Here is a 17663-nt window from a genome sequence, read left to right as displayed (position 1 = left end):
CTTCACCATGTTTAGCTTGACTAGTCACATGACTTGCAGTCTCAAGTTGTCCTGTGAATAAACCCATTATGTGGTACAAAAAAAAAAAAATGTTTATCTTGAGATAACAAATATAGGAAGGACAGTGTGGGGTGTTGGAGAGTGCGATAAAACGTGTTAGTCTTGAAAAGGTCTGATTTGGATTGCTGGTGAAGGGTGTCCAGTCGACATGTTTAGGAGACAGCCGGAGACAAATCTGGGCTCTCAAGTCAGATCTGCCTCTTGGGCATGGATTAATTTGGGAGTTGTACTGTTTAATGTCTATCCTTATTCTTTTTCTATTAGCAAAGCTTCTCAGCCTCCTACACCTGAAGCCCCATCCTGCCCTACTCAGAAGATAAAGAGGCACTGCGGGACAGGGCCTCTGCCAGTAAAGCAGCTTCTGTCTCAAGGCTTCAGAACTTGGACTTGCCTTAGGATAGCTTTATGTGCAAAGTTGTCTGAGCATGCAAACCCATTGCAAACTGTCTCATTTAAAAAAAAAAGTCCAGGCCTTCTCTAGGGGACAGCAGTAGTTTAGCATGGAGTGCAGCAGAATTAGAGTCTAGAGATCTGGCTCGTTGTGAACTTGAACGATGACTTAGATTTCACTTCCTAAGTTATAAAATGGAAATTACCTCCCCTGCTACAAGAGTCAAGTGATTTGTGCCAGCATTTGCTTCTGAAATAAAATGCCATTGTTACTAAGGGTGAGCTTAAACCTAGTCACAACTGTCAGCACAGCGTCACTTACTCATATCCCTGTGGTTGCCATGTTGCCTACTAGAGTAGAGGAGGTAGAGCGGAAAAATATGTCTGTCCTGACCACAAAGCTATGGTTTCTGCCTTGACAGCCAGTTGGCAATGTGAAGGACCCATAACTTTAGAAACAGATACATGAGGTGCCCATGTGGAGCACACTTCTACTGTGATATTATATACATTCAGTAGTTCTAGTTAAATTCAACAACTGTGGTTTTAGGCATTTTTTCATGGAGATTTTTATATGGTGATACTACTACCAACCAAAATTATAAATACTAAATAGCAAAATCTGAATATTCATTCCAGACTGTGAACAATAAAATTGGAAAACAAAGAAGCATGCAAAAAATGTACCAGTGTTACTATGGTCATATACTCTGGGAGGACTGGTGTGAGAAACTGGAATTAATTGCTATGTTAATATCACTTGGGTTCAATTATCTTCTGCTCCGCCATACTAGGAAACTGCATAAGCAATTTAGCCCATTGAATTCTGGCAGCTTTTGGAAGCATACATGTTTTCTAGATCTTTTTTTCCCCTTTATTTTTTGACACCCACCCCCCCTCCCCCACCCAAGGCAGTTTTCCAAAGCTGTTCCTAGAGGGAGTCATTTTATGGGGAAGTTTCTTTTGTAGGCTTCCAGCTGGCTTCGTTTTCACTATCTCCATGAAGTCACTGTTTTTGTCACATTTATATGATTTTATCCATCATGCATTGCCTTGGGATTTTCCCTTTGAATTGTTGACTTCATGTTTTTGTATTGCACATGCAGGCTGTCTCCTGGTTCGGACATCTATGTGACGGTCTCATCCATGGCTTTAGCAAGATCCCAGTGTCGGAACTCCCCTAGCAACCTGTCTTCATCCAGTGACACTGGTTCTGTGGGGGGCACTTACAGGCAGAAGTCCATGCCCGAAGGGTAGGTATGCGTTTGTCCCATTGTACATGGTCCCTGTTGGCGTCATTTCTTTCATCTGTACTCAGACATGTAAAATGACTTCCATTCAGCCAGCCTTGATCAATTTGTAGACAAACAAAAGAGAAAATGTAGTTAATAATCCAGATAGAAAAATGGCTTCATGGCTGGTTTAAACTACTTCTTAGGAAGTTTATCATCATCTAGCCTCTACGAAGAACTCAGTGGCAAAGAAATCAAATTGCATTAGTTTGTCCATTGTATATATTGTTTAGTTTTACAGTTCAGATTTTGTCACTTCTTATTTACTCCAAAGTGGAAACAACACCTGTACAAGTTTAGGATGGAAATAAAAGGGAGCTAAAAAGCAAAACTGTTGAAAAGACATAGGGCCTGTTCCACCCTCCTTGGAGATTTATTTCTGGACCATACACTTTGAGGAGTTCCGACCAGGCAGGGCAGATCCAAAGAGAGGGCCCAGGTAAATGAGGAGCTCGGAGACCATGTGGGAGAAAGAACTGAGGATGTGCAAGCTGAGGATGAGAATTATATGGAGGTGAGGAGGCCACAGTAGCTTTCTTCCAGCACTCTTAGATTGGGGATCAAACTTGTCTGTGAGGACAACTAAGTCCAGTGGATGAAAGTTATAGAGAAGGGTCCAGCCTATTTTGAGGAAGGTATTTCATAGCTGTCAGCCTGCCCTGGAAAGAACTGGATGACCTCATGAGGCAGAGTCCTTGGTCACTGAATGTGTTTCATATGGCAGCCAAATGATTACTTAAAACTCCTTCAAATCTAAGTGTGACTCTTAAACTAGTAAATGCTTCTCTGAACAAAGAACAATTAAGCTCTTCAAAAACAGCACCAAGTAAAATTTAGAACAAGTTTTATCTTAGCTCCTCAGGACTGGGTATCCCTTATACTCTGGCATACAATAAATTGGGGGTGGGGGCATATATGAGAAATGAAATTAGAAGTTCATCAGATGAAAATGTTTTCCAAAGCAGAGTTTAAAGATAGTCTTACCTTATTGTTTATTTAAAACCAAAGGGCCAGAAAAATGTCCAGCTTTAAGTTCAGAGGTTTAAAAGGTTCAGAGGTTTAAAAGTTTACACTGCTACCAAAAACTAAAAGCAAACTGGGCACTGTGGTCCCAGATACTTGATAGGCTAAGGCAGGAGAAGGTCCCTTAAGGCCAGGAATATGAGTCCAGCCTGGACAACATAGGCCTGTCTCTTAAAAAATAAAAAAGTAAAAGCATGATTAGAATCCATTTCTAACTTGCATCTCCAAGCCTTTTAAAAAAGTCTTAGTACAAATTTAGAATAGGATCACAAACAGGTATATTTACTCTTGTGAATGAAACCAAGGACCCTTAGGGAGGAGATGGCAAAAAGTGTAATTGTGAGTCCTTTTTTTAAATGATCACTTTAACCAATTAGAAGTTTTCATAAATCAAGGTTTTTATTTTTAGTAAATGCTACATCAGTATGTGAGATAGCTTTGCTTAGTGAGTCTTGTGATGGGGTATGTAAATGAAAAGAATTTTGAAACAGTAACTGGGGAGATGATATAATAAGAGTTTTATTGGCTGGGCGCGGTGGCTCACGCCTGTAATCCCAGCACTTTAGGAGGCCGAGGCGGGTGGATCACGAGGTCAGGAGATCAAGACCATCCTGGCTAACACGGTGAAACCCTATCTCTACTAAAAATACAAAAAATTAGCCGGGCATGGTGGCGGGCGCCTGTAGTCCCAGCTGCTCGGGAGTCTGAGGCAGGAGGATGGCGTGAACCCGGGAGGCGGAGCTTGAAGTGAGCCGAGATTGCGCCACTGCACTCCAGCCTGGGGACCAGAGTGAGACTCCATCTCAAAAAAAAAAACAAAAAAACATGAGTTTTATTAAGATAAATGTTTTTCTAGCCCCTTCTACTTTGCAGATGCTTCATATAGATTTTTCTCCTTGGATTCTTATAATGAAATTGCTGTTTTACACATTAATTGAGGCAAAAATTCAGTGACTTTGTTCAGTCATATTTGGTGGGGGTTGGAACTTGGCCTCAGGTCTTATTGTTTATCTCCTGCCTTTCCGGTGTGCTACTTGCTGGTTTTACCCATACATGTATCAGCCTATAACAAGGAGACACCCACGAACATGAGTTCCTCCAGGCCCATCTCAAGCCATCCTCCCACCTCAGCCTCCTGAGTAACTGGGACGGTAGTGGCCACCACCCTTGGCTGATTTTTTTATTTTATATAGAGCCTGGGGTCTCACACTATAGCCGAGGCAGGTCTCGACTCTTGTCCTCAAGTGATCCTCCTGTCTCTGCCTCCCAAAATGCTGGGATTACAGGCGTGAGCCACTGCTCCTAGGCCCTGTTTGGTCTTTCATTGTGTAGATTATGCATAAGTTCATTAGTAACCACATATAAATTAGTAAATTTCCATATGAATGTTTAAATTCTACACTCTGGCACTTTTTCATGGGCTCAGTCAGTATTTAATTTGTTGATATTGCTATTCAAGACATATGCTTTAATTAAGCATGTATTATTATTTTACAAAGGGAAAAATAAAACTAAATAGCTAAATGTTCTTTCCAGAAATAAACATTTGCCTTTATTTTTTGCCAGTTTACCTGCTTCCAAATGGCCCTTCCCAAAGGCAGTTTAAAATTTATACAGTTTGAACATGGTTTCTACATGATCTAAATGATAGTAATCTTTGTATTTCAGACCACAAAGCAAGTTCTCAGAAAATACTTGTTCCAAGAACCACTGACTTAATGATTTAGTAAACTACAAAGTTAAGAGGAACAAACCTCCACAGTATACCATTTGGAAGATATATATGGAACATTAATACTTAGATTGTGAACTTTTTCTTTTGGCTGTGAATAAGTCTGAACTTGGCTGTACCAGGGCTTAGAAAATTTTGGTTTCTTACACTACATACCTTAGGTTAGCTCAGTCCTAATGGCTTCCGCCCTCGTTGTTACAAGTTTGTTTACATTGCATTCATACCTTTTTGAGCAGAGTGGTGTATATTGACCACAACATACACATTTCCACACCCACATAAACACAAACCAGGGTGTGTATACATGTACAGACACGTAAGCAAAAACCAGTAGTGCCTGTCGTTAAAATTTAGTTCATTACACCCAGGACTGCCTTCCCTCATGGGTAAGGTCCCTGATGTTGTCTTTGCCTTTGCGGAAATCACCACAGGTTTGGAGTGAGCCGCAGATCCCCAGCCTCCATTGACAGGCAGAACACCCAGTCAGATATCAGTGGCAGCGGAAAATCCACACCTAGCTGGCAAAGAAGTGAAGATAGCATTGCTGACCAGATGGGTAAGTAATCAATTTCTACAAGAAGCAAGTTGCTTTTACAAGGTGACTTAGGTCACCTCTTGATGATGTTATCAAAACATTGTTATAAAAGACAGCCCTAGTTAATAAATATGAATTAGAATTAAGTCTGTTAGATTATGTATAAGTGAAAGCAGTAAATAAGACCTAAGAGAAAAGGAATTCTAAGTGACCCCAAATTCAAAAGTGGAAAGGGGATAGGAATTATTTTCAGCACCTAAATTAAAACACCAGACTACCAAACTAAGTGCCTTCCTCCTCCTTGTTAATTTGTTTTTGCCTAGAATAAGTACCTTGAGAGATTGCTTGGTATACTTAATGTCAAGTTAAAAAACAAGACTATGAACAAAGTGGGAAAGAGATACAATTATTGTTTAGTCATATCTGTAGCTTGCTTAGAATCTCTTTCCTCCCTGATGTGCTTTTAAAAAAAATTCTTCTCACTCTGCTGTTAAGCTGTCAGCTAAGGAAATGTCTTAGCAGTACGAAACAGCTGGGTGGAAGAGATTTGCATGAGCAAGCTCGGGCCCGGATTTCTACTGCATAGCCCTTTCTTTCTATATATGTGTTGTTTCACAATGATACCATAACTCTAGTTGGTACAATAACATTTTGCCATGAAACAAGATTTTCAACACAGGAGCCTCAGGGATTTGGTACCAACGCAGTTGATGCATCATTAACTTGAATCTAGATTGTTAGACTGTTGGATTTTTTCCTCCTTTATTTAATCTCCAGTTGCATCAATGTAGGATAAAAAAGGTGTACATTTCAGGGCTGAAAAAGATAACCTTATAAAGCAAGACCCATCTGTTAATCTTCTCTGCAAATTCATTGTTCTGTCCTGTTTTAATGACTGTGCCCAAGTAAATGTACTAACCATGGACATAGCAAGGAGTGGAGATGTGTTCCACCAAGACAGGAGTTGAGGAAGAGAAATGGAGTTCCTAGGTTCTGAAGATATGCTTTGTTCCAATAGCTTCAGTGAGATGTGCCTTGTTATTGAAGCCATCTGTCATTCTCCATTCTTATCCCACCCACCCCCACACAGAAAACCTGAGCATATTCTGATCTGCTTTTCTACTCTTGACAGAATGTTTTAAATCCCATATGTTTTGATACTGTTGAGATGGTAATGACACATGTGAAAAGGATCCCTTCTTCAGCATGACTTTAGCAACTTTTTTTGGCTCCTGGTGCAGGCTTTGAACAAGGCTGCCAGCAAGCCCTTTGTGAGGCGTGCAGTGTCATGCCTGCCACACTCGGGAAGTCACACAGAGTGAGAAGGGATGGAAAGGGTAATTACAAGGTTCTTCCTAGACCCCTGTTCATTCTCTCACACTAACCTCCCTCTGGTCTGTTTTTCCCTGCATCCACTTTACTTTAGTGGCATCCCACTCTTATTAGATAAGACTTAAAAATGAATGTAGGTGAATTTTGAAAACGTATTTGTTCATCTTTTTTGTAAGGTATACCTTTTTTTAAAAATAAGATACCCCTGAAGTCTGCCAAAGAAACCTTTCACCACAGTACAAGAGGTCCAAGTGGTGGCCTTTCACCATTGAAAATCCAACCCTTCAAATAAAATATTAAAATAATTTTAAAAATAATTTTTGATATCCCAGCATTCCAGAAAAATAACCCAGCCTTTCCTAACTGGCACATCAGACAGAATCAGAAGGCTTAGCTGGTATAAGCCATTCCAGGGAGAAGTCAAGAAAAATAATTGTTGCATTTTTATTACTCAGTACCCAATATTGAGTATATAATGGGCTTACCTTTCTCTACTCAGTTTATAAGAACCACATTCTCTAATGACTTGCACTGATTGAGAATGTTTACCAGGTTCTTATTGGTTAGGCATCAGTGTGTTATATCAACAGGTACCCTCCTGACAGTGGAGACAGGAGTTTAGCTTACTGACTTGGCTCACTTATCTTTATGGCTGTTTGCTTTTCTGCCTCTGTTTTTGGAAATGGTTGAGAGTCAGAGTCAAGGAGTATTTTGCCCTGTCCTCTACGTGTTAGGAAGGGTGTTTCAGAAGCCCAGGATTCTTGCTATTAGGTATAGTGGTGTTATGGAGGATAAATTCTTTATCTCTCACTTTTGGAACCCCATCTTGAACGCCAGCTTGGAGTCCCAAAGGAAGCAATTGTTTTAAGTAAACTAGTTGCTGTGTGTCTTTTCTGTTGTGCTCAGCTTACAGTTATAGAGGACCTCAGGATTTCAATTCTTTTGTCCTCGAGCAGCATGAATATACAGGTAAAATATTTCCAAAATGTCATGGTAAGTAACACGTGATTGCATCCATGCCTGTCTAGGTAATGTAGACCAAGCTAGGTTAGCCACACTTGGCAATGAATGAATTTCATAAATTTAATTCATATAATCCAAATTTTTCCCCCAAACCAAAAGTTGATTCTGAACTTTGCTGCGTTGTTCATGGCCTTTGGTTTGGTGGTACTTGGCTATGCTAATGTGTATGACGTGACAGTTGTCACCAGCTGCAAGCTTTATCCATCAGCCACTTAAGTTTCTGACCTGCTGTCTATCATATAGACTCTTAATAAGCTTACTGCTGAAATGCAGAGTTTGCTGGTCAGTGAACTGAAAGATGCAATGGCAAGCCATCTTCATTTGTCACCATGTGCTTGTTTCTGCTTAGTGCCTGCACCATAATGTCCTATGCTGTATTCCAGAGCCAACATGCCATCTCCCAGCAGTATCAAAGGTACTGCCAGCTTTCCGAGAGAGCCCCAGTGGGAGATTAATGCGGCAGGATCCAGTGGTTCATTTGTCTCCAAACAAACAAGGGCATGTAAGTTAACTGTAAACTTAAAAAAATATTAGATTCCTAGCAGTGTACCTTTCTTGCACTGTGAAAATGCTCTGCTCTTTCCTCTATATGGCCAAAGAGGAAGTCATTCTGGCAAAGGGTGGTCGTTTGCTGCCATGGCCTTGCAGTTTCTGCTGCTATGGCCTTTAGATTGCTTTGAGATAAATTGTAACTCCTCATTGCTGTGCTTCTGCCACACCCACAGGTCTGGTCATCTGATTCAATCACTAACAATCCTGGAATGTTAGGAATGGAAATGTATTAGAAGTTGATTTTATTTGCTTACACAATTGCAAGCATGAGATGTGGTTAGAGTGTCAGTCCTGCTCCAACCATGGGAGGACTCCAGCAGGACTGATGTTCCAACCATGTCTTTGACTCTGCTGCAGTAAAGGAGGTACAGGAGACCGACAGCTTCCCCTGTGCCTCCTCTACCGCTTCTCTTATCTTTCACAGCCATACACATTTCATCCTTTTGCTATAGTAATACACAATTCCTTCTCACTTACAGTAAAATTGGGAATATGAGGTTATCATTCTCCAACCCCCCTCTTATTCTTTTTTTTCTCACTCTTCTTCCCTGATACTGCTATTGGGATGGGACACCCTTCCCATGCGGTTGATTTCCTTGGTGTGTCTGTTCACTGGAATGTGTATGTTTATATTCACGTCATTCTATAGAATGAGGAAATACTGTATTTCATGCTTACTAGTTCACTAGGGAAGATACCCAGAGAACTTGAAATGAGCGATGCATGTAAGTTTTGCTGTAGAAAAATGAATATTGAGCCAAAAAAAAAACAAGAGTGAGCATGCCCTGCACTTTGCTCTGAAGAAAAAGATTTACTGAGGAAAATCTTTTTTTTTTTTTTAAATTATGAGATAGAGTCTCGCTTTGTTGCCCAGGCTGGAGTGCAGTGGCGCGAACTCAGCTCACTACACCCAGCCTACTGAGCAAAATCTTTCTATGAGGAAAATATTTACTGAGGCAAGTTGTGACAATGTGATATTGTCACAATTCTACTTGTAAATGATAGATTATCCCAATTGATCTATAAATTTCACCTCATTAATAATTTTTATACTGATTACATGGTAAAATAATATTTTGGACAGGTTGGGCTAGATAAATATATTATTAAAATTAATTTCACATGTTTCTTTTCTACTTTTTAAAATTTGGCTACTAGAAAATTTAAAATTATATATGTATAGTTCCCATTATGTTTCTGTAGAAATGTATTATATACTTTTCACTCTTGGTACAATTCAAACCAGCCATGTTAGAAGTACTCAATAGCCACACATGACTAAGGGTCACCAGATTTCCCAGCACAGGTCTGGAGCTAAAGAAGTTCTGTCCTATTAAGAATAAATGAAGGTTTTATTACAGCACTTAGTAAGTTGTTATTGAGGAAAACTAGAGTAACACCAATAAAGTAACTGGGATTGATTCTTTTTTCAAGGGGAAGAGATGTTTCACTTTGAGATGAAACTGGTGACTGGGTGTGGTGGCTTACCCCTGTAATCCTGGCACTTTGGGAGGCTGAGGCAGGTGGATCACTTGAGGTCAGGAGTTCGAGACCAGCCTGGCCAATATGATGAAACTGTCTCTACTAAAAATACAAGAAATTAGCCAGGTGTGGTGGCACACATCTGTAGTCCCAGCTTCTCTGGAGGCTGAAACAGGAGAATCGCTTGAACCCAGGAGGCAGAGGTTGCAGTGAGCTGAGATCATGCCACTGCACTCCAGCCTGGGTGACAGAGCAAGACTCTGTCAAAAAAAAAGAAAAAGAAAGAAAGAAACTGGCATATCCTACTCCTGCCCCTCCCCTTAGCCAATGAAAAGCCTGCTCCTTCCTCCACCAAAAGACACACACACGAACACATGCACACACGCAGTTCCTTCTCTCTTCTTTTCTCTTAATCTCCATCATCCGGACTTCCTGCCTCCCTCTAATTTAAAATATTACTTTATTCAGAAATCTTTTAAATTCTTATTTCTTTGGGAAACTCTATAAAATGTTCTTTCTAAGCATCTAAGCCAGCATATGGAAAGAGTTCCATACACTTTTTAAATTGAGATATAATTCACATACCATAGTATTTACCCATTTAAAATATACCATTGTATTTACCCATTTAAAATATACCATTGAGTGGTTTTTAGCAGCGTATTCAGATTTGTGCAGCCAGCACTGCCTGATTCCTGGGCATTTTCATCACCACCACCGACTGCTTGTCATCCCCTCGAAGACCTAGACAGTCACCAGTTTCTCTCTCTGGATTTGCCTACTCTGGACATTTCATACAAATGAAATTATACAATATGTGGCCTTTTGAGCCTGGCTTCTTTTGCTGATTATGTTCCCAAGATTCATCCATGTAGCATGAATCAGTACTTCATTCCCTTTCATAGCTGAGTAATATTCCATTTTATGGATATACCCTATTTTTTAATCCATGTATTAGTTGATGGACATTTGGATTTTTTGTTTTACTTTTTGACTATTATGAATAATTCGGCTGTAAACATCCATGTACAATGAAACATGCATTTTTATTTCTCTTGAGTATATACTAACATAGAATTGCAGCTGTTTTCCCATAGTTACCTCCCCATTTTATATTCCCAACATTGCAACATTCATTATCATCTGCCTTTGTGATTATAGCCAAAGTGGCATCTCATTGTGGTTTTGATTCATATTTCCCTAATAACTAATGGTATTGAATATTTTTTGATGTGCTTATTGGACATTTGTTTTTTGGTGTTTGTTTCTTTTTTTCTTTTTTTTTTTGAGAAATGACTATTCAAATCATTTGCCCATTGTTTAATTGGGCTATTTGAAGCACAAAAGTTTTAAACTTTTATGACGTCCAATTTATTTTTTTATTTTGTTTCATATGTTTTTGTTGTCATAGCTAAGAAACCATTTTATAACTGGAGGTCCCGAAGACTTACACATGTTTTCTTGTAAGAGCTTTATAGTTTTAGCTTTTACATTTAGATCTTTGATCATTTGTGAGTTTATTTTTCTATGTGGTAAGGATCCAACTTTATTCTTTCCTTTTTTTTTTTTTTTTTTTTTTTTTTTTTGAGACAAGGTATCACTCTGTCACCCAGGCTAGAATGCACTGCAGTGGCATAATCTCAGCTCACCATAGCCTCAACTTCCCAGGCTCAAGCGATCCTCCCACCTCAGCCTCGTGTATAACTGGGACTACAGGCAGGCACCACCACGCCTGGCTAATTTTTGAATTTTTTGTAGAAATGGGGTTTTGCTGTGTTACCAAGACTGGTCTTGAACTCCTGAGCTGAAGCAATCCACCTGCCCTGGCCTCCCAAAGTGCTGGGACTAGTGCTCTTTTCACCCGACTTCCTAAGTGACCCAGACAATTATACCCCAGCTAACCCCCTAAACACCCAACCTCATATTAAACCTGAATGGTACTTTTTAGTTTCATACGCAATTCTGTGATCTATTCCTAACAAACTAGGAGGCATATTAACACTTCTGTTATCAATCCTTATCCTAGCACTCATCCCTGCACTATAGGCATGAGCTGCTGCCCCAGTTCCAACTTTATTTTTTGCATATGAATATTCAGTTGTATCACCATCGTTTCATGATAAACCTAATTTTTTTTCCCATTGAATTACCTTGGCACCTCTGTATAAATTTTACCTCAAAGCGTGTCTTAGAAGGCTGTCTCCTCAATAGAGGCTAGTTGGGGAAGGAGAGCTCTCTAGGAATAAGTCTTATATTCAGCCTTCTATTTACTCTGAACAAATAGGGCTTTTAGAATTAACATGCTTTCTAATTATAATCCCTTTGGAAATGTCATTTCCTTTCTATTTTAATATACTAAAACTTTAATGACAATTTAAATTTCTTCCTTATTAGTATTGATACTTTAGCATAAATCAAATAATGAAAAACAAGATTAAAAAAAAAAAAAACGTTTCTAGTACTCTTTGCCATGGCTACTTCTGAGTGGACTAGAGTGACATAGGTTCCCTGTCTTACTGTGACTTGTCATTATTGGAACTTTTAGGCCTTCATAACTAGAAACTAATCACAGTGTCATTTCTGTTATTCTGTTGTTCAGGAAGCAAAACTTTACACTCAAATAAATCCTGCTTCTCTTGCAGTCTGATAGCCACTACTCGAGCCACTCCAGTAGCAATACTCTCTCCAGCAATGCGTCGAGTGCCCACAGTGATGAGAAGTGGTACGATGGGGACCGCACAGAATCCGAACTCAACAGCTATAACTATCTGCAAGGCACCTCTGCTGATAGTGGGATTGACACCACCTCTTATGGCCCCAGCCACGGCAGCACAGCTTCCCTGGGGGCTGCCACATCATCACCTCGCTCAGGGCCAGGCAAGGAAAAAGTGGCACCCCTATGGCACAGCTCCAGTGAAGTAATCTCCATGGCAGATCGGACTTTGGAGACAGAGAGCCACGGCCTGGACCGGAAAGCAGAGTCTTCCCTGAGCTTAGACATACACAGCAAGAGCCAAGCCGGCTCGAGCCCTCTGGCAAGGGAGAACAGCACCTTCAGTATAAACGATGCTGCTTCCCACACAAGGTAACCACCCTTCCCCACTGTCTCTACGATGCCCAGCGCAGACCTAAGCCCAGTTCCCTGGCCTCAGCCCACTTTACTTTGCTCAATAGTGTATAAGAAAAGGAGGTTCTTCTGCAGTGACAATTATTTTTATATGTTTAATGTCTTTTACTTGCCTTCAAAATACTTTAATCCTGCAATTTTAGTGCATTATTTTAAACTGTGAGAAAATTTTGCAGATTCATTCTTTTTTAAGTTGGATTTGATTTTTTTTTTTTTAATTTTCCTGGCTACCACAATTTGAGAGGAAATTTGTAATTTTGTAATATTGGCTTTTGGTGAGTGATAGGGAATATATATTGGGACAAGCTTTTGAAGACTACATTTTAAAAATATTGACCATATTTTTAAAAGAAAGGGGTCTTTTCTGAGTAACAGAGCATCATTTATGATGCCAAGCACGTCCTTTACATGCCTCTGTAGCCGAGAACCTCACTTACCTGATATTTGCATAGTAACTTTTTTTTCAGTAATTGGCTCCTGGCAGTGATGGGTTGAGAGTAGGGGATGTCCAACACAAACGTGTAGCTAAAATTAGACACACCTTTCAGAATAGGAAAGTACACATTCCCCTGTATCCTTGGAGATCACACCTCTAGATAAAGTAAATACTATTTGTCAATTCCTCTTGATTTGAGCCTAAAATCCCAAATGTGACAAGATCCATATAGGGAAGAAGGATTCCATCACTGTCTTTTTAGGCCTGTTAATCTGTGTGTGCTTTCTCCTTTTACCTTCAATTGTTGTCAGTCATTGATCAATGTGTGAGAGCATCTAGCCTTGCTATCTTCTGGGTCTGTTATGATTATGACCTCAAGAAAAATAGTAAAGGCTGGGCATAGTGGCTCGCACCTGTAATCCCAGCACTTTGGGAGGCCGAGGTGGGCAGATCACTTGAGGTCGGGAGTTTGAGACCAGTTCGGCCAACATGGTGAAAGCCCATCTCTACTAAAATACAGAAATTAGCCGGGCATGGTGGTGGGCACCTGCAATCCCAGCTACTTAGGAGGCTGAGGCAGGAGAATTGCTTGAACCCGGGAGGCAGAGGTTGCAGTGAGCCAAGATCATGCAGCTGCACTCCAGCTTGGGCAACAGAGTAAGACTCTGTCTCAAAAAAAGAAAAAGAGAAAGAAAGAAAGAAATAGAGAGAGAGAGAAAAGAAAAGAAAAGAGAAAAATAATAGAGAGGCTTAATTTAGTTTTTATTTTTCAAATGGAAATCCAGGCCCATAATCTGTCAGTAAACCCCAGATAACCTTAAGGAGAGAGGACATCCTCTACTTAATTTCTACTTAATTTAGATTCCTTTCACTTGACCAGCTAAGTATTCTGTTTTCTCATGGAGTTTCTATCGTTACTTATCATTGAGTTTCCCTTCATTTAAAATATCAGGCCCTGTGGTATGAAGCTGAAGCCTTTCACGAGTGTTGTTTCTGTTTACTGCTACCACATTGCAGATCTCAAAATGGTGGTGATAGGTCTGGAAATTCCATGGCTTCTAAGCAAAATGAAATTGGGAAAGTAGTCCCAGTATTCTTGAGTACTATCTATGTATTCTGTTCCACAATTAAGATAGTAGATTATTTGATGCAAATGGTGTAAGAGATGTGTTTGCCAAAGTAGAATAGGAAGTGGGCATCAGATGCCATAACCATATAGACAGAATCACACAAGACACTCGCTGGCTGTTCTTGGCACATCCCCATCTGAGTAGATTGTGCATTGACTTAGAACATTCTGCAGATCTGAAGAGTTTCTCTCTGGTTTTTAAGTTTAGTTTGACTCCTATTTCTTTGGTTTTCAATCTGTCATTTTCAAAAGAGGACGCCTTTTTTTAAGAATATCTTCCATCTGAAAATATTTCTGTGGTCCAATGTGATGGCAGAAGAAAGTTGGTTATAGAGATCTTGTCTCAAATGGCATCACCATGGAGTGAGGTTGGAAAGAGCTGGGCCCCTGAAACCAAAGCACAGAATGTGCGGCTGTCCCATTATCTAACAAATCCCAGGGGATCAACAAAGCTCCCTGAAAAAAGCACCTGAGTTTGCATTATCTGAATGTGCTGGCTGGAGCTGCCTGAAGGCCTCAAAGGATTATCTCAATTTTCTGCTTCTAACTGAAAGAATGCAGAATCATTGAAATCATCCTTTAGAAATAACTCTCCTATTGAAATTCAAACTTACTAGAGAAGAGAAGAATGTGGCTGTTGAGGGAGGGTGGCAGAGCTTCTCACCCACTCATGTGTTGAGTCACATTCACATTTCTAGACTGTGGTAAGTAGGGATGTTTTGAGACTTTGGTATGTTGACCTTGGCAGAGTGAGTTGGATAATCAGAGCTTTAGCAGCCTGCCTTTTCTGGAGGAAAGGGGACTTAGCCACCAAATGCACATTGCTATAGAAAAACTAAAATCACAGCAAATTAGAGTGTTTGTGTCCTCAGAAGACAGGAACAGCAATTAATGTAGAGATGTCTTGACAGTGCTTAAAAGAGCTTGTACCTGGGACTCAGTGACAAAGTCTAAATTACAGTGATTAAGTCTCACTGCATCTTTCTGGCTGGGCTCCATTCCTGCCTCCTCTGTCCTCTAGTTTCCCTCTTGATGATCATGCAGATTTTGTGTAGCTCCTCATGAGAGCTGCATTAATACAGGTTGGTAATTACATAGAGTTGCTATATTTGAATGTCATTACACATACTGATAACTTTCTATAACTAAAAAAGTCTATCACTTGCTCTAAATTATTGCTCCCTAGAATATATGTGTATCTATGAAGCTTGGAAATTTAGGGAGAAAATTTATTTTATTTTATTTTTTGGTAATGGCTGTTTCACTTTCAGATCTTAAAATGAACCACTAGAAAAAAAAAATGATTAGTGGTAAGCCTAGGATAGGTGAAGATAGTAGTAATTTAAGGACATTCTTACCAGCAGCATTCATTTTCTTCTTAGGGTTCTGGCCTTGGCAGTAGGCAGTGCCAGTTTGTGTGGCAATCAAGGACCTCCTCAGTCAGTCCAAAATGCTCTAGTCCTGCTGACCAATGCTGTTTCAGATGTTGGAGCTTAATTTAAGACCACACATGAGAAAGCTAAAAACCCTACCTCATGCTTGCACATAGACATTTCTTATGTAACTGACTGACCTGACTTGTTTTGGTGTCCATGGTTGTTAGCCCGCCACTCTCCAGGTCTCAAAACTGGCATCCTCTTGCTTCCCTAAGGCCCCCTCAGATACCTGTAGCCAATGACTACCCACTTATGTGATCACGTATACCTTTTTACTGCCATCCAGTCAGTACAAGAGGATTTGTCACCCAATATGTTCATCCTAAGTATATTTGCATAGGCTGTGCCAACATGAACATAATAGATTGATACTCAATACATGCCAATGAGCAAATAGGAATAACTAGCTGGGCACGGTGACAAGCACCTATAGTCCCAGCTGCTCAGGAGACTGAGGCAGGAGGATCATTTGTGCCCAAGAATTAGAGGTCAATCTGGGCAACATAGCGAGACACTGAAAAAAAAACAAAGAAAGAGTAACTTTTCTTTTATGTTTTTTGCCTGATGACTCAATAAACCAGTTCAAAAGTTACATAAATCCTCAACTCCTGGCTCCTGGAAAACCACTATTTTGAAGGTTATTGTATAGATGCATCAGTATTTGCACAGAGCTGCAGTGCTTATGGGTGTAGTTATGAGAGCATACACAGAGTCCTCGTGTAGCATGAAGTCGTAGTAAAGTCATGTCTACATGAAAGGTTTTAAACTCTACCAAGTATGACAAGGAAGAACTTCAGAACAGCTTCTTTGCAAATATCAGTCAGGATCTAGATATATGTTGGTTAAGTGTCTGACATTATCACTGGAAGAACTGGTTAAAGACCAAGAAAAATGCCTGCCCACAGTTGCCAGCACAGTTCAATTTCATGAATGTGCTTTTTCTGGTTGACCTAATAAGTTAACTGTTCATGCCACAAAAGCTGTGTTTCTTGAGAGTTGAGGAAAAGAAAGCCTTTGTATGTGTGGTTTACATTGAACATTAGGACTGCCTCAGGCTACTCTGGCACACTGGGCTGTCTGTGTGCCTCCGTGTATGCCCTGGTGTGTTTAAATTTTGTTCTCTGCACCCTCGTTGTCATCCTATGTATGTGAGAAATATGCCTTCCGTCTTTGTTTGGAAGTTACTCAGTTGTCTTTATCTGTAACATTTCCTTCTCTAAATCTTTTCTGCCTGGAATTTTTTTTTTAAGTTACTAACAATTAATTGCCTCTCTTTTATATTTTTTCCTTATGATGTGAATGTTATTTTTCTGAATATTATGTACTAACTCAGAATTTGAAAGTTCAACCTCTGAAATAACAAAACCAGAACTTCTCTTAAGAGATGTGGTTAGCTCTATTTGCCTTAGCCTAGATTGTGGGTATGGATCATTTTAATTGGCAGTTTTTGCTTTGTGTCACTGTACACAATGAACATTCACAATTACGTAATATCTTGCTGTTACACAGCAGAACTCCAGGTGATCTGGCCTAAGCAATCTTGGCACACCTCTTCCAGCTTTTGGGGGGTGAGTAGTTATTTTATCCAGAACCAGTTACTTTTAGTAACCTCAAAGACTGAAAAAGAGAACCACCGAGGAAGAAATTTCAAGTGAACCTTGAGAAAATGAGCCCTCTGTCAAGCCACAGATGCTTGATGCAGATCTCACCAACAAAACATTTTTTTGCTTTGTTCTATGAAGCAACTAATCCATTCATTCAGTTGATATAGCAAGCCCAAATTCTTCCAAGTGTCATTAAATCATAAGGCCAAAAGGAATTCAGAAAGGACCGAGAGCCCATTCTTTGTCATATGTAAAGCATTCTACCAGGATGAGAATTCATACAATTGCGCTATTAGGGGGGGAAAAATGAAAAAAATAATCTCAAGAGAGTTCACAGGTTTTCTCTCTCTCTCTCTCTCTCTCTCTCTCTCTCTCTCTCTCTCTCTCTCTCTGTCTTTTAAGACAGGGTCTCTCATTTTGTCACTCAAGCTAGAGTTCAGTGGTGGCCCCGCAGCTCACTATAGCCTCGACCTTCTGGGCTCAAGTGATCCTCCCACCTCAGCCTCCTGA

General features: G+C 40.0%; 1 protein-coding gene across 11 annotated transcripts in view; it reads left to right on the top strand.

Annotated features, from left to right (window-relative positions):
* The window catches only part of SIPA1L1 (signal induced proliferation associated 1 like 1), a 412564-nt gene that overhangs the window by 368772 nt on the left and 26129 nt on the right, over positions 1-17663 (top strand). For all 11 annotated transcript variants that reach the window (XM_030930501.1, XM_010360620.2, XM_030930499.1 and 8 more), the window contains 4 exons: positions 1557-1703; positions 4929-5053; positions 7771-7889; positions 12064-12506. In XM_030930501.1, coding sequence (XP_030786361.1) covers positions 1557-1703; positions 4929-5053; positions 7771-7889; positions 12064-12506 — 834 coding nt within the window. The remainder of the gene's footprint in view (positions 1-1556; positions 1704-4928; positions 5054-7770; positions 7890-12063; positions 12507-17663) is intronic.

Source organism: Rhinopithecus roxellana, chromosome 5 (genome assembly GCF_007565055.1).
Source record: "Rhinopithecus roxellana isolate Shanxi Qingling chromosome 5, ASM756505v1, whole genome shotgun sequence".
Taxonomy (NCBI): Eukaryota; Metazoa; Chordata; class Mammalia; order Primates; family Cercopithecidae; genus Rhinopithecus; species Rhinopithecus roxellana.
The sequence above is the reverse complement of the archived record's forward strand: the minus strand, read 5'-3'. Positions and strand labels throughout refer to the sequence as shown.